General features: G+C 40.4%; 1 protein-coding gene across 2 annotated transcripts in view; it reads right to left on the bottom strand.

Moving 5' to 3' along the window:
* Positions 1 to 25,604, bottom strand: part of EPHA3 (EPH receptor A3) — a 318,240-nt gene that overhangs the window by 18,625 nt on the left and 274,011 nt on the right. For both annotated transcript variants that reach the window (XM_024208613.2, XM_024208614.2), the window contains exons 12-15: positions 23,204 to 23,265; positions 20,149 to 20,358; positions 8,923 to 9,072; positions 6,592 to 6,785 (exon numbers count right to left, since the gene is read on the bottom strand). In XM_024208613.2, coding sequence (XP_024064381.2) covers positions 6,592 to 6,785; positions 8,923 to 9,072; positions 20,149 to 20,358; positions 23,204 to 23,265 — 616 coding nt within the window. The remainder of the gene's footprint in view (positions 1 to 6,591; positions 6,786 to 8,922; positions 9,073 to 20,148; positions 20,359 to 23,203; positions 23,266 to 25,604) is intronic.

Raw genomic sequence — 25,604 nt, 5'->3', positions numbered from 1 at the left:
TGTAAAAAGAGCCATGTTTGCAGATTTAGAAACTGAATCCTACTAACTAATGATACTTAGCCAGCATGTTACACGTATCATCTTCCAAGGACTTTGCAAATATTAACTAATTAATCTTCCTGTGAAGAAGGCATGTGTTATCCATATTTTACAGATGGGCAGAAAGGTTAATTTAGGACTTGCCTATACAAACATTTAATGTGTAGCAAGCTGGGGTGTAAATCTGCCCACAGTAGCCTGCTACATAGTAAGTGTCTATTAGGACCCTGCTGACGTGCACTAACTTCTCGTTAGTACACTTAGATCTACTAATGTTTTGAAGTAGGGTAGATCAAAGTGTACTAAGAAGCTACTAAAGTGCATGTCAGTGGAGTCCATGTCAATACTTAGTTTGCAGCAGGCTATTGTGGGGTAGGTTCACACGCCAGCTTGCAACAAAATAAATGTTTGTATGGACAAACCCTAAGTGACCTACCTGAGATCAGAGTCATTCGTTCTTCAGAGTCTATTAGTAGTTGTTTAAAAATATGTTGTGTCTTGCAGGCAGGAGTATGTTAAAGCCAGACAGCAGAAAATGTTGGTAGCCTCTCTTGTAAAAAGCTATATGAGCTGATTAACGCTACCAGTTTTGTTATATCTATCCTTCACTAAAAATTGCTAATAGTTTCTGATTTGCAAATTGTGTGGAGGAGCTGAGAGAAGGGAAATTTTATGAATAAGACATGGAACTAGTGGTTTCAGTCCAGTTCCTAGCTTTTCACTTGTCACTCTCAAAGCACATTACCAAGAGGTAGGTAAGGATGGTAGAATTTTTTCTAATCTCAAAATTCAAAAGAAAAGAACAAATCAGAAAAGGAAAAATGTCTATTTTTGGGGGGATTCCCTTCCAAAATTTTGTGATCAACTATAGAGCTGAAGGAAATTTTGCAAATGTAAAAATCTAACAGAATTTAGAGTTTAAATTTTTCAATTTTGGGGGGGAAAATGGGGAAAATGTTACTTTTTTCACTAATCCCCCCCCCCAGTTTGTTTGACAAGTTCTATGAATTAGCCTATCTCCATTTTAGAAACAGGGACAATGAGGCACAAAGAGATTAAGAAATTTTGCCATTGGCAAATAATACGCTTTCTCCTGATTAACCAGCGTTGACTTGCACAGAGACTCCAATCTCAGGGAGACCCAGTTGCCACTAAATTATGAAGGGTGGCTTAGCTAAATTTGAATGGAGTGGGGGGTGGCACACTCAAGTTCTGTCCTGCCTGCATGCTGTGGTGAGAGCCAATGGGCTGGAATGGGAACCTGGGCCAACCCGGTGGGACAGGAACTGCTGGGGGTTGAGTGTCAGCCGGCTTGCTCATCAGCCCTCACACCCCCAGGGGTAGGACTTGCACTCCCCCCAGTCACATTCCTCGGGGGCAGTAAACCCCCTATCAGCAAGGGTGGAGGGAACCCGGTTTCCATAGTGCACAGGGCCACAAATTCTTTAATCCAGCCCTGCTCCTCACCCCCAGTTCAGTGCAATGTTACCTGGACACCATGCTATGCCCATTAACATGACACATTGGGGTCACTGCAGTGGTTTTAATGTATTTTTAATTACACACTTGTATTTTAATTTTATATATATTTATTTAGTTCAGTGCTCTCCCTGATTATGCCCGTGATGCTATTATAAAGTTTGAGCCATCACATATATAATAGAGAAATTTTTTGCTTGAAATCCGGCCAAAAAACTTTGGACAATGAAACTTGAAAAATTATAGAAATCCCTAATCAGCTTCAATAGCTGACCAAAAAAAAAAATGAAGTGTCAGAAGCCTATTTCAGAGTTTTATAGTTTGGGAAATATTTTCAATTATGCAACTCTTGGTTTTCATTGTGTCTCACAAATGAAACAAGAATCAACAAACCTTGTTGGCCTTCAGCTTCACCAACTTGTTACGGGATGGATGAAGTATTTCTGACTCACTCATTGAATTCTGGAAAGCTTTCCATCTCTTTGTAATTGAGTGAAATGTTCATCCATGTGAAAGTAATACACACTGGACTCAAAAAATAATAAGTCCAAGTACAAATATAATGGAATTGATGAAAACTGGGAGAACTATGAACTCACTTCCAGGCTACAGATATCCAAACAACCTAGAGATTCAATTATAAAAACCAACATAATGCTCAGATATCAAGAGAGAACAGCAGGACGTGAATGAAAGGAAATTATGATTAGGTTATGCAATGCTTTGGCAAAATTATATGACTTGCACAACTTCACTTGTTCCGTATTCAGTTTCTACATCAGTTTGCAAAACTAGACACTTACGTGTACAGGAGAAGGCATAAGGGATATAAACATCTGAGCCCACAGAGTACATACACAGCCAAGTAAAGAGAGACTTCACAAAAAGACTACCTAATTGAAGAACATGGATTTCACATGGGAAAGAAAGCGTGATGGGATGTATAAACCCCACAGCAGTGGTAAAGAGGTTAAAAAGCTGCTGTGGACTGGCCCTGTAAGTCATGTCAGGGGTGGAATAAGGTCTTAAAAGCAGGAATATCTAGACTGTTGCTGAGAGAGCAGACAGTGACTCTTACAGCTCCCAAGAGAGACCCCCTGGACACCTTCAGGGGGACTGTTCTCAGGAAGGCCATTCACTGTGCCTACAAGGAGACAACAGACTTCACTGTACCATCCGGGTAGGATAGGTTCAGGAAGCCACTACCCGCGACCCCTTTCAAGGTTACAGAATCAGGGACTATATTAAGGGGACTAAAAGAGATGGACCCAGGAACCCCAATCCCTTTAAACACAATCATATTATTTGACTTAATTTTTGTATCACAGACTCCTGCTTAGGCAGAGGGGGACACCTGTATGAAATAGGTGCAGACTGAGGCCCTGGATTCAGCAAAGCACTTAAGCGCATGCTTAACTGACTTCATTGGGATTCAAGCTAAGCACATGCTTAAGTGCTTTGCTGAACTGGGGCCTAACATAAGGGAGAAAGAAATGCAGCAGAGGAGAGTGAGAAGTTATATTGCACATCTATAGTAATTTGGATGTAAGAAGGTAGTGATTATTTGAAACAAACATCGGCGGATTACCAAACACATTTAAACATGTAAGGTTAAAAACGAGAAAAAAGATGATTTTATATCTATAATACCTTTTTAAAAAATATCATCAGGCAAAATATATTCCCACAGAAATTATTTCCGATCATTTGTATCCTTATATCCGGGGGTAATTTCTACACCCACCCGCAGTCCTAGAGGTTCCTGTCTGCAGCAGAATTAACTTGGTTCCATTGGTGTGTGTGTGTGTGTGTGTGTGTGTGTGTGTGTGTGAGTGAGTGAGTGAGTGACACCGCTCCATGAGACTTGCGGCATGCTTTCAACAACAGGATTCTCAGAGCAGGGCAGAAGTGGGAGTTGAAGGAGGGGTGGGAGCTACTGCAATGTAGATCCACGGGTGATTCCTAAATATTGACAAGGGCATAGGTGTCATGGGAGCTACTGCAGTCTCAGGTAGCTGCTGTAGAGTAACTTGTGGGAGAGGAGTCCTCCAACCTAGCCCATTGAGCACAGTCTAGATACTTGGACTGTGTGTTGGGGAGGGGGAGGAGAGGGTCATAATGCTTTTTTTCCTGTTGCATATGTCTATTCCTCTCATGCCTGCAGAGAGTAAAGGGAGATTTGCCAGAGTACTGGTAATGAATGTGTTATGAAAACTACATGTCCCTGTTTGCTATTCTGTCAGGGGTTATGTGATCACCAGGGTAAATTCCAGCACACAATTAGGGTATGTCTACACTGCAATTGGAGGTGAGATTGCAGCATATGAAGACCTATGTGATCTTGCTTTGATCTAGCTAATTGGAGTAACAATAGAAGTGAAGCTAAAGAAGTACAGACTGTTCAACCCTACCCGCGATCCTGGGTACGTACTCAAGCAGCTATCCTGAGCTGAGGTCCGTGCTTCACTGCTATTGTTACTCCAGCTAGCTAGATCAAAGAAGTGCTGCAGTCATACCTCTGACTGCAGTATAGAAACACCCTGGCAGGTATCTGCACAGGAAGACTGGACTAACTCTTCTAAGCATCACCTATTCACCAGTGGACAAAACAGAGAGCCGACTGCTTTGAAGATGCGTAAATTTGGACAAGGCTCAGGGTCCCAGGGCAGACAGAAGAACTTTGGGACAAATAGAAGTCTGCCCGTGAACTCAGAGATTGTCTCGGACTAAGAGAAAGGGCCTGCAGAGAGCTGCAGGCTGGGCCTCGTGCTCAGAAGGGGTGACTGGGATGAGCAGAATCCACCTACATGGACAAAGAAAGGATAAGGTTTAGGTCAGATAAGATGCATAGAGGCAGTTATTGTTTCAACCTTATTTCTTTCTGCTTGTTACATTTCTATGCACCAATACTTCACACTTGTTTTTGAAGACGCTGTCCTGAGTCACAGAAATCTCATATTGGTCTCAGAGAGAATTCTAAAATAGGACTCAATGCCCAGTTGCACCAGCTGAGGTAAATATGGTTAGTAAACAGGGAGTGCTGTAACTTGATGATCCAGTCTCAGGTGGGGTGAACCATGGGGTTCCACTCTCTGAGATATAGGCCTCTCACTTGGAAAAAGTGCCCGCAGAGGAACAGAGAGAGCTCACAGGTGCAACTCACCCCTGAACTGTAGCGACTAGTTTCTGAATACTTTGGTATGTAGGGGTCACAGAAGAATTCTGTGCATGGGTTTGGTATTAGATGGATGAAACAAATAACTATTTTGTTTTAAATGATAGAAAAACGTATGCATTGATGCCCACAATCCAAAACTAAAAACAAAATAAAATATGGAAATTATTCCCAGCTCCAAATGCAGCTAAACACTAATGCACTTGCTTCAATTTAAGCACATGCTTGTGTCTTTTGCTGAACTGGGGCCTAAAAGACATTTAGCACAAACTCTTAACTGGGGAAGGTAATGCTTAAACTAATTTGGTTTTAATACAATCAACAGCCATATAACATGGAATAGCTATCCTAATAAACTTTTATCATTCACAATGTGTTAAAAACCCCAGCAATTAATTATTAAAACATATTTACTGTGCAGGAGAATCAAATCTCATTATATGTTTTTAATAAGCAAGCCCATTAGTATAGTTGCCTTCTTCTGCCCATTCTCTTCTTTGTGTACTAGTGGGAGAGAGGTGATTAGACTAGCAAGCTTCTACCTCAGGGAAAAAAAACAACACTGCTTGGGGCAAGAGGAAAAGGAGCCAGGTCAATTCTATTTACATAGCAGGCTTAAACACTAACCAAGTTTTTTACAGCTCCACCCCCATTTCCTTTGTTATGACCTCCCCTTAGCTCACCAGGATGGAACAGAATTTAGATCTAGTAAGGGCTAGGTCAGCTGTGGAAGACAAAATATTTTAAGAACAGATAAAAAAAGAATAAACCCCTGGGATTCATTTTTAAAGGACATTTAATATTATACTTTGTTGAGCCTCTCTCCTGAAAAGATGGTCCCCTCAGGTCATTACTGTGACACATGTGTAACCCACACCGCCACTACCCAGGCTGTACCTATTCTGTGGATATAGGACATCAGACTCCAGGCTGTCAGTCTGGGCCCTGTGATCAGCATTTACACTTAAAATCAGGGCGCAACCCCCTTTTAAAACAGCCTTAAAATCTTCATAGCCTCTACATAGCAGCCTCTTTAAGAGCCAGGTATTTTATATGCAGTACAGACCTGTTAAACTGTACCCTACTTAATCAGAACTATGGTATTTAACCATATCCTGCTTCTGTCCTCAAATGCCAGGGCATTCATCAGTTATTACCTCCTCTTCATCAGGACACTGCTTATGTCCCAGAACTCTCTGGATAAACAGGATTGTAAATGAGTCTTTTTAATGCAATTAGAAGCATTGTATCAGCATTCATGTTAGAAATGAGATCCTTATTAAGGCCCTGATTCAGCAAAACACTTCGGTACATGCTTAACTTTAAGGATATTAGTCCTACTGAAGTACATGGGAGTACTCCCGTGTGTAGGTAATTTGCTGGATGAGGCCAGAAGAGAGTGGGGCATCACATACTTTTTCAGGAACACAATTCAGCAAGATATTTATGCACCTGCCTAATTATAAGCATGTGAGTCGCTGGGTTCTAGTTAATGGGGTTACTTATGTGCTTAAGTACCTTGTTGAATCAGAGTAGCTGTGAGATACTGAGCACCCTCAGCATCAGCTGAAGTCAGTGGGGGGGGTCAGGGATTTCATCACATTGCAGGATCAAAACCTATACGACTTGCAGCTCAGATATTCATTTACCCGAGTTTAAAACTTTTCCATCTCATCTTAAAATTAGCTGGGTTTGCAAACAAACAGCTGTTATATTTTTATTTACAATAATCTCTTCTGACTAGAGAGCGGAAAGCTTCCTCTAGCCTTCAAGCATGCAAATAAGCAATGGATAAAACCGAGAAAGTGGATGGACAAAGCAAACATATTTTAATTACTGTAGGTGGAGAAAGCAAATATTTATTTTCATTAAGTGTGATGTAGAATTTAACATGTCACCTTGCAGCCGCATTGGTGATTATTTTCAGACTGCTGGGATTACGGATCAGCTTGTCCAGGATGCTGACAATCTGCTCAAACTTGGGTCTGTTGTTTCTGTCTTTCTGCCAACAGTCCAGCATCAACTGATACAAGGCAGCTGGGCAGTCCATAGGAGGTGGTAAGCGGTACCCTTCATCCACAGCCTTGATTACCTAACAAGGATAAAAGTTTTTGGAAAGTTGAGGCAATTAAATTAACTTATTTTATCAGTCCTGTGAAACAAATTAGCACAGACACTTTATGTTTAAACAAATGTGTTTATTCACCAGTTGTCTTGCAGTGTAACACTTCTGGTTTATCTGCAAAGTAAACCATGTAGCGAATTAGATATACAGAAAGTGCTACAGGAAGGTTAAGATACAGTATGAAGAAAGTGAGACTCTTAAAAAAAAAAAAATAATAAACTTCTCCAAACTCACATTGATTAGATTAAAGCCACGAAAATGCTACATTTCATAAGGTGTGGGCTCTATTACACCAAAGACCAGATTGGTGGACAGTTGGGGGACATTTAGGACTAGAAGCGTTGTCCCTCTCGATCTGATTATTGATCATTTGATTTCAATATCTTCATTAATAAGTATTAATACTTATACTTCAGAAGACATCAAAGCCACCATTTAGGTATCTTTAGTGCTATATGCTTTCCCCTATGCACAGCTGAGCTCCCATTGTAATCAATAGGTTACCTCACCAACATCCCAATGGAAATTCTGAGTATGGGGATCCTTGAAGAGAGGACAGCACATAGTCTTTAGATCATAATAGATCTCATTTTGGCAGCAGGTTGCTAATATGACAACTTCATACTGTCTACTGTACAGTGCAGGTCAAATTATCTTCTTATTTGCCTAGGCGTGACCTCATTGAAATCAGAGACTTGATGTAAAATTTTGCCCTGCATCTAAAATTTTATAAGATTTTTGTATATGTTACCATTTCCTTTCTCTTCTGGTGTTACAATCCTCCTTACCACTCCAGATAATAGATTTTGCATATGAGTTACAAAATTACATATCCAAACTAGACGATGATATAGGGGATATTACACTAGCATTTGTGTTTTCAGGACTGCTAGATTCCAAAGCAGTGAAAACTGGTTTGAGACAGGAATCCAGCTAGAAACACATTATGTGGTTTAAGTAGCCCTGTAGTGAAAAAACACACACATACACTTGCCCTATATTTCATTTTAATATGAACAGCTATTGTGGAAGGCATCCCACTACAATTAAATGCAATTAATTAACCCTGACCAATAGTAGACCCATTATGACACCTAGTTAAAAAGAATACAGTTTTCTGTTCAGGTCTGAGATACAGCCAAGAGTCCTTAGTTGAAAGGGACAGTTTTGTTTTGTTTTTTAATGAATTTTTGTATTTATATTCACATTTTTAGGGGAAGGCGGAAAGAAAATGCTCTGCCAGCTTGATTCTAGTTGCCATTTCTGCTCCTTTGTTTGTTTAGTGTTAAAAATTGGACATAGAAAATCTTTGCCCAGCCCATTTGTGGCAGAAAGTTATAGTTTTACTTCTATCTAAAAATGTTGGGTTATAATTGACTCGTGAAATATATCAAGAGAAACAACACAATAGTTTTTTGTTTTTAAATAATCTTACTTTGGGGAATGCTATCCCTCTAACAAAACAAACATGTTAGCAGAGATGCATTAATTAAACCCAAAAAGCATGGCAGACCTGTATAGTTTACTGATGTTACATAGACATAACTCCACGTTAAAGGTCTTCTAAACAAATGAAACTATCTCCCCATGTTATCTGTTGACTGCCTCCAGAAAATTTTTTGTTTAATTCAAGTCTTAGTACAAATGCTTCCATTCTCTTCTTCACAGGCTCCAATAACAACTTACTTTGTGCATTCAACCTTTATGGAAAAATTATATAGACTGTTACAGAGATGGAACTAAAAGGGATCTACAGACATTTAGCCTGGTTCAGTTAAAATGGCTCTAAAAACCCCTGGAGTGTAAAAAAGAATGACATCTTTCGTGTAGACTTTTAAAAACCATCTTTTAGAATATCTCAGCATGAATATAATTCTCTGTTACATTGTACATAGTGGTCCAAAAACCTTTTAGAAAGATTATCATTTTCATTTAAATTCTACAGGTCTTTTCTACAAGCAGGGAGACTTGGAAACTTTTCTTTTTACATCTTATTCAATGTCAGTGTCAAAAACTAGGAGCCACCTGGCTTCATTATGCTCCACTTCCTCTCACAGCTTGATTCTTTATTTGACAACATAACTCAAGACTACAATATACTCACGTCCTGATTGGACATCTCCCAGTATGGTCTCTCTCCATAGGACATCACCTCCCAGAGGACAATCCCATAGCTCCATGCATCACTGGCTGATGTGAACTTGCGGTATGCAATGGCTTCTGGCGATGTCCATCGGATTGGAATCTTCCCACCCTGGAAGCAGAACAATCCTTTAATTATTGTAACACATGTACATCTACATATGCTTTGTTACTTATAGCCATGTTTATCATATGGAATAGTAAATACCTATTTGTAACTTAACAAAATTCTATTACTATTTACCACAGAAGCAAGCCATTTCTTATACACAATGGTTTATATAACACACAGTGCATTATATTGTATCACAAAACTCTTCTGAAGCTCTACGTGTACATATTTTTTCTATATAAATCAAATCATCAATGTATTTATTTACACTTAAAGAAAGGGTAGATGAGCCAGTCTCACTGAATTCAGGTGGAGAAGCAATAATATGTCAGGGGTCACATCCTCAGTTATGCTCCAACCCCTTTATGCTGTCCAAATGGGGCAGAGGGGCCAGATTCTGGCCATAAACGGCCAGTGCAGATGAGCTTCCTGTTAGTGTAAAACTGGCAGAATTGACTCCTACACTTCCTGCCCCACTCTCATGTTTTGGGGGAGGGAAGGGAAGTGGTGCAGCTCTCCTTCACTAACGCCAATCCTCTGCTTGCATAAGATCCATGTGGATCACATGAAGGGGCATACTTAGACTAATGCTGGGGTTAGGGCTAGCATCGATCAACTCTCAGAGTCAGGGGACAACTACTCTGTTTGCACCTCTTTGTACAGGCGAGAATCTGGCCTAAGACATTTTTACTGTCATGAGAAGAGCCATCATTAAATGATTTAAACTTGGAAAAGAAGAAAAACTACTGTTAAAATTAGACCTGTTGTTATGGGGAACATCTCTCCCTGATTGAGACCACTGTTTCGTGCCATAAACCAAATTAACAAAATGCACGCAAGGAGCCTCAGGCTGCGTTTCTGCAACACGAGAACTAGAGGGAAGAGACTGAGTCACTTTCCAAAGGCGCCAGCTTTTACAGAAATCTGTAAGTCTATGATTTGGGGTCATGCATGAGGAAACAAGCCCATATTACACAGTAAAAGAAAACTTTGGCATAAAATAATTCAGAAATGAATATAATTGAATGCAGAATACAATGACAGGTTCAAGTAGTTTCCAACACCAGGGATGTATAGTATATATAGCACTGGTGAAAGATCCAGCTCAGGCTTCAGTTCAAATTATATCAATATATACGAACTTCCATTACTGCATAATCTGAGTGCCTCACAATTTGTAATGCATTTATCCCAAAACACCCCTGTGAGGCAGGGAAGTGCTATTACCACCATTTACGAATTGGGGAACAGACCTCCCCAAGGACAGGAAGTCTGTGGTGGACCTGGGTCTCCTGGATCCATCGCTCATGCCCTAACTATTACACCAATCTTCATGTCACATGAATCCCTCAAAATTGGATGGGTTTAGTCCCTTTTGCTGTCCCCCATCACTGTAAAATAAAACCCCAAACAAGCAAAGAGCAGTGTTTGAAGCCATTTCCCAGAACATAGATTTAATCCATGTTCCAAAGCAAGACTGGCCCTACAGTCTTCCTCTTTCAAACTCAACACCCAAAATGAGATGTCCCCTACTCACACTGAGTAAAATGCTTTGTATTTGTATTTACAGGTTTTTCCCACAGCCCTCTTTGCTGTGGCATTAGAGAGCCACACAAACATTCAGAAATTTATGGTCTTAATACCTCTCTGAGGAAGAGGAATAATACTGTCCTCTTTTCATACATGCCCAAGGTCACACAGTGAGTCTGTGGCAGAGCTGAGGATTAAACCCAACTTTCCAGAATCCCAGAGCGCTAACCACTGCTTCAACCCACTATTTCTATTAGATGTATTTATTTTTTTAAGCATACAGTTTGTCTATAGCAGTCTCTCCAGGGTCACACAATAAACAAATAAATGCAAATAGAAGAGCTGTAATCTAAAGGTACAAAACACACCCACCCCCACATATTCTCCAACTCTGAAACTCTCCTGTTCATCTCACCGGCTCAGAAACAGCCCGAGTAAACAATAAGCCGTGTCACATGACTGAGTTCTGTCAGTGGAAGGGGAAAGTGATTTGAGAAGCAAGGGCCTTACACTGAGACTGGCCAGTCTTCAGAAGTACAATTCTAGGGACTATCTCCTTACATGTCCCAGCTGCTCTCAACTGTCAGGGTAAAATTACCTTTATGCTACCTGGGACCTAAACTACAAAGGACTTTTATAGATCAAACCCAACCTTTGAACTACATCTGGAAATGAATATGTATTGCAGTCTCTGGAACACAGATGTAATGTGTTGCCAGCATGAAACACCAATGAGTATGTCAGCAGCAGAATTCTACATTTAAGTGAATTTTCTAAGAGATCCTCAAGGATAGGCACTTTGCAGTTATGTAGCTAGGAGATGACGTAGGAACAAATAACTGTTGAGCTTTGCTTTGATAGGAAAGGTTGCAACTTCCTAGCTAAGCAAAGATTGGGGGGGGGGAAACAAAACATTAGTCTGCTTTCTAAAACAGCAGTGGATCCTACATTGTAAACCTGTGTAAAAAACAAGGGACAAACTCCCTCAATCGAGGATTCAGATATCACTTCCGGTGATTCATCCAGGTGTTTCCCAACTCACCAATATCACCAGGAAAGCCAAGTGATGGCACCATCTGATTTGGGAGAAATTAAGACAGAGAGCTAAGTATCATCAGCATACTAATAGCACTGCAACCCAGAATATCTCACGTTGTCCCCTGGTTTCAGCTACACAGTGAATAGAGGGCAGGCAGAATATAAACTTGCAGTACACCACATGACAAAGCTCTTGAGCAGATGAACAACAGCCTGCTACTAGCCTCTGGGTCCTCTCCAAGGAAAAATAATTGATCTACTGAAGCACGACTACAGCTAAACCACCAGGTTTCCAGACATGTAAATACCATGTTGTGGCCAATGGTACTAAATACCCCTGCCAAATCCAAAAGAATCAGCATAGCCATCTCTACTCTTTGCCCATTTTCCATGAATAAGCAACTCAGCTCAAACATCAACTGCCTTCAGACACTGAGTACACCTATTTAACATCTGCTATTTAATATAACATTCTGTTTATGTGAGGAAAATAATTATCTTATTGTTCTTACATGCAGGTAATGGCCTATTTATTCCTCTTAAGACGATGTCAAATCAGAGTCTTCAAGATCGGACTCACCAAAAGTGTGAATTCCCGGACCTGATTTAGGAGCTGACCTGGTCATGACCAATCTTGAATTAAGAGCCAAGAACAAAGTGAGATTAAAATGGTTGCAAAATACAATTTTATTCTCCCCAAGAGAAAGTGGGTGCCAATTTCTAACAACACAGTGCAAGGGAATAAATGCAAATTTGGATCTGACTCCCGTACAGCCCTAAATGCTTTCCACCCCAACTGCCTTCAGCTTCTGAAAAGTTTAGAAACGGAAGAGACTTCTGTGTGTCAACATGTAGATAAAATGTAGGCATCCCAAGAACATGGGAAATAACAGTAAAGTACTACTTACAGTACAAGTCCAAAATCAAGATCATTCTAACTGGATCTTGTAGCAGTCACCAGATGTCAAGGGGCAAAAATTAGTCTGTGATTGAAAGGTAAGCACTTCATGGAGGGGAGGGAAATACATAGTTTAGCACAAAGTCCTTACCTGACATCATCTTAAAGGGAAAAAATATCCAATTAATAAAAATAGTGGCATTATTCTCTAATGTTTTAGAAACTACTGTATTAACATATGAAAGACAAATTCAGTAAAACATCAAAAGTTCCTTTTTTATGCACGTTTTCATAGGCATATGTTCTTCATAAAACCAATCTATGCAAAGTTAAATTCCATTGAAAGTGAAGAGCTTTTTTTCCTCTCCTAAGCGTCTACCATAGCTCAGTTCATGATACTGAAGGCATTCATCTATGCATTGGGGGTGAAATCCTGGGACCACTGATTTCAGTGGTCCCAAGATTTCACCCTGAGATCTTAGGATATAAGAGTTACTTCTGAGAAACATACAACTCCTCTGCTCCCCTTTCACAATACCTGATAGTTTTATAGAGGTACAAGTATATAAGCAGCATAATAAATCTACATAACTTAAAAGGAAGTGATACAATACACCATTTTTATAACCAGATGGGACTAGGACCTGCAATGATACAAAGTGGAATATTTCAACTGCATGTTGTATGGAAGCTATTATTCAATCAGCACAGTATATGTTAGGAAATTCTGGCACTAATTTCAAGTCAAAAGCAACATCACATTTGCCAGTTTTTACTGCAGAACTACAAATTCATGAAAAAAAGGAAGAGTCTAAAATGTAATGAATGTATTTAAAAAAATGGGAAACAGTAGAAAATAAAACTGGAAAGCTACTTTAAAACATTTAAAGTTCAACATTTTGAGAAAACTGAGCCATCTTAGATCTAAATTCCACAGAAAACATTTAAATGTTTTTTTTCCCAAAAGTAATACTATAAAATCAAACAGAATCTCTCATATATGACTTTAGAATGTTCTGAAAATCAGATTATAGAACACAAGCAACAAGAATTGAAAATCAAATACGAGTTTATGCAATGTTCCTGGGAAATACTTCTACTGAGAGAAGGAAGAAGGCTTTCAGAAACATGAGTGAAACCAAAGCTTTTAGCAAGGTGTTTTAGCTATTTTAGCTACAAGTATCCACTGACACTGAATAGGTCCTGCTAATCGGACTATAATTTCAGCACCAAAAGATAAGGATTTTTTCTTAAAATTGGTGCAACATTTTCAAATATTTCCACATATTTTAAACAACAAATAAAACAATCCCATTAATTGTTGGAAACTGAACTTAGAATTTTTATGCACTCATCCATTTTTTGAAAAAACCATACAAGCTACTCTAGTTTTAAAAGCCAGTGAACTCAAAGAGAGCACTCAGTGATTGCTCAAGTAGCAGAATCTTCCCCACCCCTTCTCTCTCTCTCTCAGAAATGCTTGTCTGAGTTGGAGATTACATGAACACCAACAGAACAAATCTGGTTAATTTTTATGATTTACCCATAGCAAAGACGTCATATAACTTATGGTTAATCATGCAGTAGACTAAATCAAACATTTTCTATTAAGCTATGAAACAAAAATGGGCATTTGCCAAAGCTGGGGCTTCTTACTTACCAAAGCCCCTGCCATTAACACAGGCAAAACCCTGGCTAATATTGTTGGGCTACTGTTCTTTAAAATTAAAAGCAACTGGGCAAAGTGGAACACGAAGAACCAAAGTTCAGAATGAGGACCCTATAACTATGCCTACAGAAATGTGCATGCGGATGTCATGCCCACAGAGACCCACCAGTGCATGCCAAAAAAAAAAAAGGTGTAATCAAGTGTATAAGTATGTACATGCATGTGCACGGTTACCTATTGGTGCCCTATTTTTCCACTTATTTTCTGAAGACAAAGAACCATTATGTACACTTCCAGCACAGTCTCTTTTTAAATATAACTAGGAAAAAATAGCAAGCTAGACTTTTTCTGCCCCTGCATCCTCCTCTTTCTTTAATTTTTAAAGAAAGATGTGAAGATGAACCCCAGGATTGTGAAATGGGTGCACCCCACCTTAAGCACTGACAGCAAAGCATTGATTTGGCCAGCACGGCATAAAACAAAGTAACCAAGAGAAAACAAAGGGCTATTGTGGGGACCTATCCAGGCATGTCGAATAACGCCATGTCAGACAGTGTCTGAGTCACTGGGGCAGTTACATGTGTGTGGGAGTATGTCATTATTTTAGAATCTGGCAACATTTTAAGACCAGGGGCTCTTAGTTTCCTGCTATGTCAGTGTGAGTTTGACATTATCATACTGATGGAAATTAAAAAAAAAAAAAAAAAACTGAGGGTAACCCACCGGATCCCCTAGTAGTAACATAATCATGGCCCTAGCCTCAAACAAAGCCACAGGCTTATTAATACGCTCTATATGATCATATGAACAAAAAATGAAAAGCACTAGCTCAGCTAATTCAAATGGCTGAATGCTACTATAGCTAGTGAATTGACTATATAATGTTACAGCACTATGGCACACTGCATACTGTAAGAAAATGTCTTTGTAACACACTTGATCTGATTACCTAAAAATGTATATTATTTGATGCTATTTATTCTCTCTTTTTCCTCTCTGCTTAGCCCACTACAGCAGGGGTTCTCAAACTGGGGGTCGGGACTCCTCAGGGGGTCGCAAGGTTATTACATGGAGGGGTCACGAACTGTCAACCCCCACCCCAACCCCGCTTGCCTCCAGCATTTATAATGGTGTTAAATATATAAAAAAGTGTTTTTAATTTATAAGGGGGGGGGTCGCACTCAGAGGCTTGTGATGTGAAAGGGGTCACCAGTACAAAAGTTTGAGACCCACTGCACTACAGTGACTTTCAACTGCTACACTAAGTTTATTTCTTAGATTTTTTTTTGAAAAATACACCCACTTGAAGTTCAGGGAGACTGTGCAAACATTCGTTGATTGACAAGACATACAAATTAAGACCAATGTCTAAAATATAACATCCTCCTAACATCTAGGCCTGAGATCTGCTGTTGTGTGCTGGAGCAAAAGTGTCAGTAGTAATTGAAGGTTTTGTTTGCTGTCAACAGAGTTGTGATTCTTACTGTATCTGAACTGTGAAGCATAAATCTGCCGAAACTAAACAAATCCTTCAATTTATTTTGAGTGAGTTTGCTACTCCAGCACACAGCAGCTGCTTCCAGGCCTACGTATCCCAATCTCGTATTTTGATTTATAATCAGTTAGAAAGCGATTGTCACGGATACTTGACCAAGTGCCTGGGAAGAAAGGAATCAAGAGAAACGGATTTTAACAAATGGGTTAGAAGAATTTGACAACAAAAATGAGAGGGCAAAATCCAGACCCATACTCTATAGGGTCACATGACAGGAGAATCCATGACGTATTGGGCATGAGGTCAGTCCAAGAGCCATCTAGCTGGTACAGGACAGAATGGCTCACAGTGGCTGCTGGAAGCCTGACCAATTCCCTTAACTAGCAGAATGTGTTTCCCCTTGTGCATTAATGGACATGATGACCAAACCCATGAAGTAGTGTCTTCTTGAGTGGTAGGTGACAATCCTACCCTGTAACTCTGTAAATGCTTAGGGGAGGTGGGATAGAGCAAGAGAGGCCTCCTACGGTCTCACCCTCCAAGGCACCCACATAACACAGGTCAGGATTTAGAACTATGACTTCAGAGAGAGAAAGAGAGAGACTAACAGTTAATTGGACTGCATTCTTCAATTAAATGTCAGGCACATTGGTGATGTGCCTAAATACGCATTTAAATAGTGGTCCAAGGTAGTCACTAGTCTAGAGTACATAAATATTACGTATCTGTGAAGCACAACTATGGCCCTTATACAAGTGTGATCTTTACATTGGTCTTCAGAGGACTTGCAGAACAGCATGAGTATTACCGATTACCTATTTATAAAGACCGTAAAATTATATTCCTAATGGAAATGTAGATACGAAGGCCCTGCTCCTGAGCAAAGATTGGCCCAAGTGTATGCCAAGTGACTGGGGCTCAGCACAGAGGGTCTGTACATGCACAGGGGCTCTGCGTGGATGAGTTCTCTTTGCAGGACTGGGGCCTGGATTATCAAACAACAAAGTCACTTAAGATATCTTATTTCACTATCTGAAAGCGAACATTTTGAAATATGGTTACAACTTTGATTTCTGTAGTCAATTTCAGAAAGCTTCTGAGTAACTGCTACCCCTCACATTAGCTGGTAAATGCATTAAAGTCTATGGGACTATTCCATTATTTTAAAACTTGGTCCCTTTTTTTCCTTCATATGAACTTAGTGGCTGTGAAATCTCCTGAGACTGACAGTCTAGGAAACAATCTTCTATTTAGCTAAATAACCAGGCAGCAGCAGTGCAAACATTCCTTCTCTTTGCTAATGAGCCTGAAACGGAACTGAGAAGGACTCAGGGTAAAATTTTCAAAAGCGACCAAGTGACTTCACTGTCAATGAGACTTAAGTGCCTAGATCACTTTTTGAAATGGAATCTAGACACTTTTGAAAGTGTTACCCACACGTTGTAGATGTGTGAAGATAGTTTTTATATACATGCCTGTTCAATCACTGCCCTCTCTGCTGAGACAGCCAGCAAGAATGCCAGCTACAGGAAAAAGTAAAGGTGGCTTTTGTAACAAATGGCACTCGCACCTTCCAGTGGGCAACCACCAATTCATTTCACCTAGAATGGTCATCACACAAAGGTAACTTGTGGTCCTTACTGACCTGGACTGGATTTGTACTGGCAGCACGGAGCTTTGAAACTCCTTTATCTTATCACCAAAGTTTTGTGACAACCACCAATCCAATTGCCCCCTTTTCACCCAGATTCATATGAATTTAAAGTAGCAGCAGAGGCACTCTGGATTATAGTAGCAGGGAAATCAAATGAGGATCTAAACAATCTCAGAGCTAAACCCCAAACAGTGATGTCTTAATTGTGAATGAAGTGACTTCCCCACCTCTGGAGCATGCTTTCTGATGCCATTTCAAAGGATGTCTATACAGTCTCCCATTTATCCTGTGAATGAAATTAGATGTGGTCTAGATTCTATTACGAGATTCTAATCATGTTGGTAACTTCCTGCAGTAGTTTGTGTTTGTGCCATAAATGGCAGATGGGGTTTATTGAATGCACATATCTAAATGCAAATAAGCAGAGAGACATAGAAGGGAGGTGAAGAGTAGACAGAAAAGAAGACTTCAGCACTATCATTGGAACATCAGATTTCTGCATTGGCCAGAAATTCCAGTATCACATAAATCTCTTCTCCATATTTCCTACCCAGGGAACCTGCAACTCACACACTTCAGCACATACGCTTCATATTCAATAAACTCACTTCCTTTATAAAGCTTTTTGCTACACTGTCTGATGCACAGCTATTTCTCCCCAGGCAACTCTTTGTTCCATACCGGGGAGTCACAGGTTTCTTAGGTCTTAAAGTGGCCATAATGTGGCTTGCCTCGAGCAGTAGCAGCAGGCTCCAAAATAATGAAAAAATGGCCAAAGGAAAATTATTGCCCTGCCCCTTTAAGGCTTTAGCATGGAAAATGGAAAAGGCCCAGGCTTTCCTCAGCTTTGGGTCCGTGCCACGAGTTCTTTGGCATGCTCTACTCCATCTTTACCACCAACAAAAGAAGAAGTAGCAGAGAGTCTCATCTCTACGCCTCTTCAGGCAGAGTGCAATCAAGAAGGCAGACAAGAGGCACTCCACTCCTTGGGGGTCTCCTGGCTCTGGTAGGCTCCCATATCTGGTCATCCCTAGGCTGGGAGTAGAGGGTGGGGGAAAAGTTCCTTTTCCCTGCTCTTGAAAGAATCCCTTTTCCCTTCCTGTTCCTTTTCATCCACCTTGCTGAGGCCAGGTGAAGGTTCTCATACTCCAACAATATGAATTATGCAGGGAGGGGGAGGAATCCTGCAGTGCAACAACCATACTCGGAAGTGATCACCTAGAATAGTCATCACTGAAGGACTTGATTCACACAAATCCCAGCTCGGTGGCTAAATGTGCTTGATTTCACATAAGCCCTCCCTACCCCCAGGACCATCAAATGGTCATGAATAGAGCTGGTCCAAAAATTAGCTTTCTTAAAAAAGAACATTTTGGAAAATATTTGTATCGAATTTTTTTAAAACATTTTTTAATGTTTTGTATGTTCCTTTTTTTCTTGTTTCTTCTTTCCATTCCTTTTTGGTCGCACTCTCCCTCCCTCCCTCTCCGCCTTGACTTTTTCTTTTTTTCTCTTTTCCTTGTTTTACATTAAACTGATTCCCCCCATGAACATTTTTTGGCTTTTCAAAATTGAAAATTCTTAGGGGAAGAGAGAGAGAAGGAAAGTAGGACCTTTCCAGACCTTGTACGATGCAAACAGATAAACTTCTAAATTTCTGCAAAATTCTTTTTCATTTTTTGACCAGTTCTAGCAATGAACTACCAGTTCGTCTCTAACAATTTTTACGGTGGCAAACCACAAATGGAAAGCTTTGGGTTTGAGTCCCCTCTCACTATGCTGTCACATACCGTTATAGTTTAATTGATTTCAATAGAGTTACTATATAACTAATATAAGTGTGAACAGAAGAAAGGCATTCATGTGCAGTTAACTGCCTTCTAAGCTGTTCCCATTGAAGTCTCATTTTCTAGCATTTAATCAACATGTATTGTTTCTCTGATGACCTAACTCTGTTAAGGTAAAAATAACATTTATGTTTGCTATACAATCATCTGCATTAAAGGGCAATCTGCTATACCATTCCCTGCTGCCTCCCCTCTGCCAGAGGCTTTCATTGTTGTGGTGGGGAAGGGCTTCGGCAGTGGAGAGGCACCAGGCCACTACACTGCTAAAAATAACAATGTAAATGGGGGAGTCACTCAGGGGTGGCTCTAGCTTTTTTGCCGCCCCAAGCATGGCAGGCAGGCTGCCTTCGGCAGCTTGCCTGCGGGAGGTCCCCAGACTCACGGACCTCCCGCAGGCATGCCGCCGAAGGCTGCCTGACTGCTGCCCTCGCAGTGACCGGCAGGGTGCCCCCTGCGGCTTGCCGCCCCAGGCACGTGCTTGGAGCGCTGGTGCCTGGAGCCGCCGCTGGAGGCACTGCTTGGGTGAGGAGAGAGCCATATAAGATACGTACCCTAAGGTTCCAGCATGTCTTTACTCTACTCACCTAAACAGTGCCTTACTGTCTACACTGCTGTTTATACCCATGCGAGGGGGGCGTGCAGTGTATGTACTCTATTTATCACCATAAGTGAACGTGCAGTATAGACATGTCCATAGAATGATTTTCCACCAACTATAAATGCAGACCTATAATTTTATACTTGTATATTCCTTGACAAATGTGTAGGAATTGGCTGCAGTGAGCTCACCAGCAAGTTTAACCAGCTATTGATCAAATTTTCCCATGCTCCATGGTCCATGTGCCCCGGTTTAGGAGTCTTGAGGTCACATGTAGTCTCAGGCTGCACTTCCAGCACCCCAGTTTTATAGCTATAATTAAGAAAGGCATAAACATATGAACTCACTCTGGTCGTGTAAGCAGCTTCTGGGTCATCCTCCAATACACGAGAGAGGCCAAAATCCGAGACTTTGCACACCAGATTACTATTGATGAGGATGTTACGGGCAGCTAGGTCACGATGGACATAACCCATATCTGACAAGTACTTCATGCCAGATGCTATCCCTCGAAGCATGCCCACTAGCTGGATGACTGTGAACTGAGCATCATGTTTCTGCAAAACATACAGAATGCATGATTAAGAGACCGATTGTACAAGTTCACCATGCACAGATTTTCCATTGAAGTCACTGGGAGTTCTGCACATGGAGGGCTCATAAGACAGAGGCCCAAGATAAAAACCATCCATGAAAATACTGTAACCAAAAGAGAATAATCTCTGAATCAACTAGGTTTTCAGCCCCCAAGCTCATGCTAATGGGTGTTGCTAGTTAAAATATTGCTTCCATCTTACTATGTGAATCTACATATGACCAAAAATAAAATGTATTCAGTGATCAGCTTTCAAATACATTAACCCCCCACTCCTGCAGTCACATCAGTGCGGGCGGCCCCTGTGCCCCACACGGAGGCTTACTATATAAATGGGACTCTTCACTCGCACATGGGTAAGACCACATGAACCCGATTGAAAGACAGGGGCATAAGTTTTACTTTTGACCATTGTTCTCAAGGGACAATATTGGCTGTGTAAACATTAGCTGAACATATGGCAGAACTGGCACTGAAATGGCAGTCAAGTGTTTGAAAAGCCCCTTGGCATTCACTTTCAGAGTGAGACTCGTGGTTGGAAAGGATGCATTTGCATGAAACTTGCCTTAACTTTGATGACTTGATAAGTTAAAAATTCAAATTTCAGTGAATAAATTAGCAAATAGAAATCAGTACACTATATCTGAAATACAGTGCACCAATGAACCGGTTAAATTGCATTATGTATATAAGGTAGGGCATGATGTAATTGGCCAGATTGGGGTCTGAACAGTAGGCAGTCTACATTATTTATCATTTTATAGTGCCCTATAGATTGCTAGCTGCTGCACAGAGAACACAGACAGGTCTCTGCTCTGAAGAGATCACATTATCAATAATGGACCGCGCAGGCAAATGAGCATATAACATACCCCAGGGATGGAAACAAGGACAAGTATTATTAGAATAAGATTGTACAGGTACTCTCTATAGGCCTGAATTTGTATGAGTGATTCAAGCTTTTTGTTTAATTTAAGTTTTGCAGGAAAAGCATTTTTTGTAGGGAGAGAGTTTTAAGGAGGGACTGGAATGAGATGAGGCTGGAGTCTTGCTAAACTGAGCTTGGCATAAAGGGGCAGCATGGAGGAAGACACTGAGATGCTTGTGAAAAAAAGAGACAAGTTATGAAGGAAGGCCTTGCTGGTGGAGCAGACAGCATGGATAAGAATGCAGGGAGAGATCAGGCTGAAGATATAGCTGGGATTGTGTGATGCAGGGCCCCAAAAGCAAAGACAAGAAGTTTAAATGTGATGTGCAGTGCAAAGGAACATGAGGGAAGGCGTATGAGATTATAATGTACATAAAGTGGTCACCATTACAAAGACTGAATTTGAAAAAAAAGAGAGATAATGGATAGCAATGTATGGCACTAGAACTGGTTGGATGATCGTATTTTTTGTGCAAATATTAGGCTAAAGGGGTATTTTGGTGGGGAATACAGGTACAGGAGGATCCCTGTGTTTTCCTGAAATGTTTCAAAACTGGTCCAGGACAGTTCAGAGTGATTCAAGGGATTAAGGAATTGAGCACGCAGCTAATTTAGCTGTGTACGTAGGTGCAACACCACCATCCTCTTTCCTTTGCAGCTTTAACGTTGCCACTTTATGGATATGTATTGTTACACAGTTTTTAATCACGTGAGTGCATATTATGATTTCTGACAGAACTTTGCTTCTCATTCAGGGCATGATCTAAAGCCCACTGAAGTTGAGTGGGAGTCCTGCCATCGATTTAAGCAGGTTTTGGATTAGGTTTTCAAGAAATAGTGTGGAACACTGAACAATACAGCAGACTAAAATCACTGAATTATATGTAACAAATACTTGAATCAGCGTGTGTGTATATATCAGAGCAATCATTGGTCTTGCAGCCTTGAATGACCAAAGTTTTATTCAAGGATTTTTATCCTTATCAAAGGTATATAATTCGAGATAGATTGTTAATACAATGTTTATATGCATTTCATATGCTTCAGCAGACACCATAACATATGCAGTATATACAGAAACAAGAGCTGATAATAGATCTCCTTTTGGGGTTTAATGTCTATTTCAGTGTTATGAATTTGAGGGATAGTGTCATTCAACCATGACAGACCCAAGGCAAGGTCCGTAGCCAGAGTTGAGGTCACCCTAACAAATGAAAATAAAACCAGTGCTTCTCCCCAGGAGTGAGTTTACTTCTGGCACACTAGTTGTTTTGCCTCGTGTAAATCTTGGTAACACAAGGAGCATTCAGGTTTTGTCAGGCCCATTACCAGCTTTAAAAGAGAAGGAGAATAAAATAAGCAAAACATTGCAGGAGTGGGGAAAGAGGATGTTCTAATAGCGCTTGGCAACACAAAATTTCTACACCTCATGGTGAGAGGTTATTCTTTAAACATCTTGCATTTAAACTCTTGGCTCAGCATAACAGTTTACCATTATTTGGATAGTGTTTGGTATGATGTATAGGCTACCTACCAATATCAGCAAGCATCAGCGCATTAAAGCTATTAATTTAGTCCTCATAAAAACAATTTACAGTTGTAATTGCTAGTAAATCATTCTTTTCCCAAAGCTGGAATGTACTAAATAACATTTCTGCTTTCTTCAATAAATCCCCGAACAAATCTGATTGTAAAGGTTCAAAACAGAATACTAGACTTCTAGATGCCTTTGTGAGCACACGACAACCCACCCCAAAATAAAAGAAACAATGAAAGATACAACATGGGACAAGAGTTATGGTGACTGAGAGTAAAGCAATAGCAAAGACAAAATGATGACAGGACAAGATCAACACTGTGCCATCAACCTTGTACTTACTCGGAGGAAGCTGTCCAGAGAGCCATTCTCCATATACTCAGTAACAATCATAACCGGTTTACCTGAAAATACATTAAAAGCACCAAGTAAGCATTTAAAGAGAAATAGAAAATTCACAATACATGAAAAATGGTTTATGTATATTTAAGAAATTTGCTTCCAGATGTTTTTTTCCGCTAAATACAGATTGTTTTACTTTTAAAAAGAAACGAAGAAGAAAAAAAAAGAAACACAAAGATAGGAAGGTTAATGTGACAAATACAGCACTCGCAAACAGTAAATGCAACTCCATTGAAGCCAGCGGCAATGCACCCACTTGTACCAGGGCTCAATCTAGGCCCATTTGATTTGTAACCGTTCATGTATAAAGACATAAGGTGTAAGTATTGGTATTTCTGCCTTGCGTTATCACTAAACCCTGGTCACACGCAGTGATGGAGAGCCCATAATAGGTGTTCACATGGTAGTGAGTGTGGTAAAGGACCATGTACAGAACAGAACATTAGAGGTGCCCCCATTCAGGAGCGTCCCTTTTATGTGTTTCAACATTCTCTCTGATAACACACTGGCTGTGATATCTTTCCCCCTATTTATGATAGGGTGGATTCTCCGATCAGCAAAGTCATAAAGTGACAGGAGAAGGCCAGTGGAGAATTCCCCCCGTGTATGGAAACTCTCTGCCAATGAACAGACTCTTGCACCAACTCTCTCCACCCCCTGCACCGCAATGTAAGAGGAGGAAGTGGGGCAAGGCAGGTTGTGAAGCCACAGTGGAGCTCCACTTTGACCCATCTGCCATTGTTGTAAATTAGAGTTGTTCCCCTATAACTCTAATTTGCGCCAGGGCTGGGCATCTTAGGATCAGGGATCCACAACCAGCTCTCTGATACGTCTCCCTCTGCATACAAGTGGAGCTTGGATGTGGTTGAGAATCTGGCCCTATATGTTGACTTTATGTTGCAGCAGGGTACTCTGCAAAGAAACAACTCCACGTTCATGCTGACGTCCTCTTCCATCGCACATCATTTCAAGTCTCTCTGGTCAGCTCTGGTCTGAATTATGACCTGGGAACCCGAAAAGCCACTAACTAATCCACTTAGCGACCCATGTAGCCTCCTAGGGGAAAATCCCTCTTTCCCCTGTTTCTTAGAGTGTCTTCTATAGAGCAAACAATGCAGCAATCAATACATGGATCAGACTATAATACATTAAAGAGCTTTAATTATTAATAACCATATCATAGTGGCACACAATTTATCTAGACAATGCACTTTATGCACAAGCGTTCCTACCTTGTTAAAATAAACCATTTACAATATGCTTGAAAATCCCTTGATCTACTGCCAAAACCCTTGTTAAATGATACCCTTTACATTGTTACCCTTTACACATGGAGATACAGTTTGAGTCTAAGGAGTATGACACATAAGATAACTAACAATTACCATAAACACAGCACTAGGGTGTGTATTTAGCAAGGTAATGAAGCATATGGTTAATTCAAAGCATGAAAGTATTCCCATTAGCTTCAATGAGACTATTTTGTGCTCATAGACAGGCATGTGGATAAGTATTGTGCCCAACTGTGGCCTAAGCTAACCAGCGTTATGAGCAGATACCAAGTTCCTTGATATGAAAAACGAACAAGTACTTACTAATCCCAAGCATTCCAAAATCATGAGTCAGGCATCAAAAACACCTGAGATTGGCTTAAAAATCATAAGATTATTTTTTTAAAAATGGGTTCTTTCTATTTGCCTTCTGGTTTCTGAAGCATTCTGAACAAGGGTAGAACCTTTTTTAAAAAAAAAAAGCAAGCTGAGATTCTCATCTAATCAGTTGACTCCAGAATCTCGGGCTTTAAGAAAAACACCAAAGACCTGGGACAAAATCATGAGAATTGGCAACACTGATGATGATACCCCACTAGCTGCCCGAAAATCCTCTCTCAAGCACGTATGTCGATCTGCAGTTGCACAGCTTCCATAGCACTGAGACCTTGCTTTTCTGGCCAGAACTCTTATTTCAGGCAGGCTCCTTCGGCCTTATCTTGCTGCTCTTCATGGCTTGTCTGGTGAGAAGGTGCCACACAAATGAATCTCACCTCCTGAAGTTTTCCTGACCTTACCCTGGTTTGTTCTCTTGACCCATCCCTTAACCTCTCACTCATCCACAACTTCTGGTACTGTAGCTGAACCCACAAAATGGAGTCATGTATATGCTCCCCTTTTAAAATTGTCTTAAAATTTTGCATACATTTCTCTGTTTATATACAAGAGTATTTGATACCCTGCACCCCAAATTGTAAGCCTAAGATACACTTTCAGTCGTTTACAAAAAATGATTATTTCCCCAGTGGATACAATGCACAGTACAGCTGGTATTAAATATCCTTCAAAAG

This window comes from Terrapene carolina, unplaced genomic scaffold, assembly GCF_002925995.2.
Source record: "Terrapene carolina triunguis isolate 2854851 unplaced genomic scaffold, T_m_triunguis-2.0 Scaffold558, whole genome shotgun sequence".
Classification (NCBI taxonomy): domain Eukaryota; kingdom Metazoa; phylum Chordata; order Testudines; family Emydidae; genus Terrapene; species Terrapene triunguis.
This window is presented reverse-complemented; position numbering and strand designations above follow the sequence as displayed.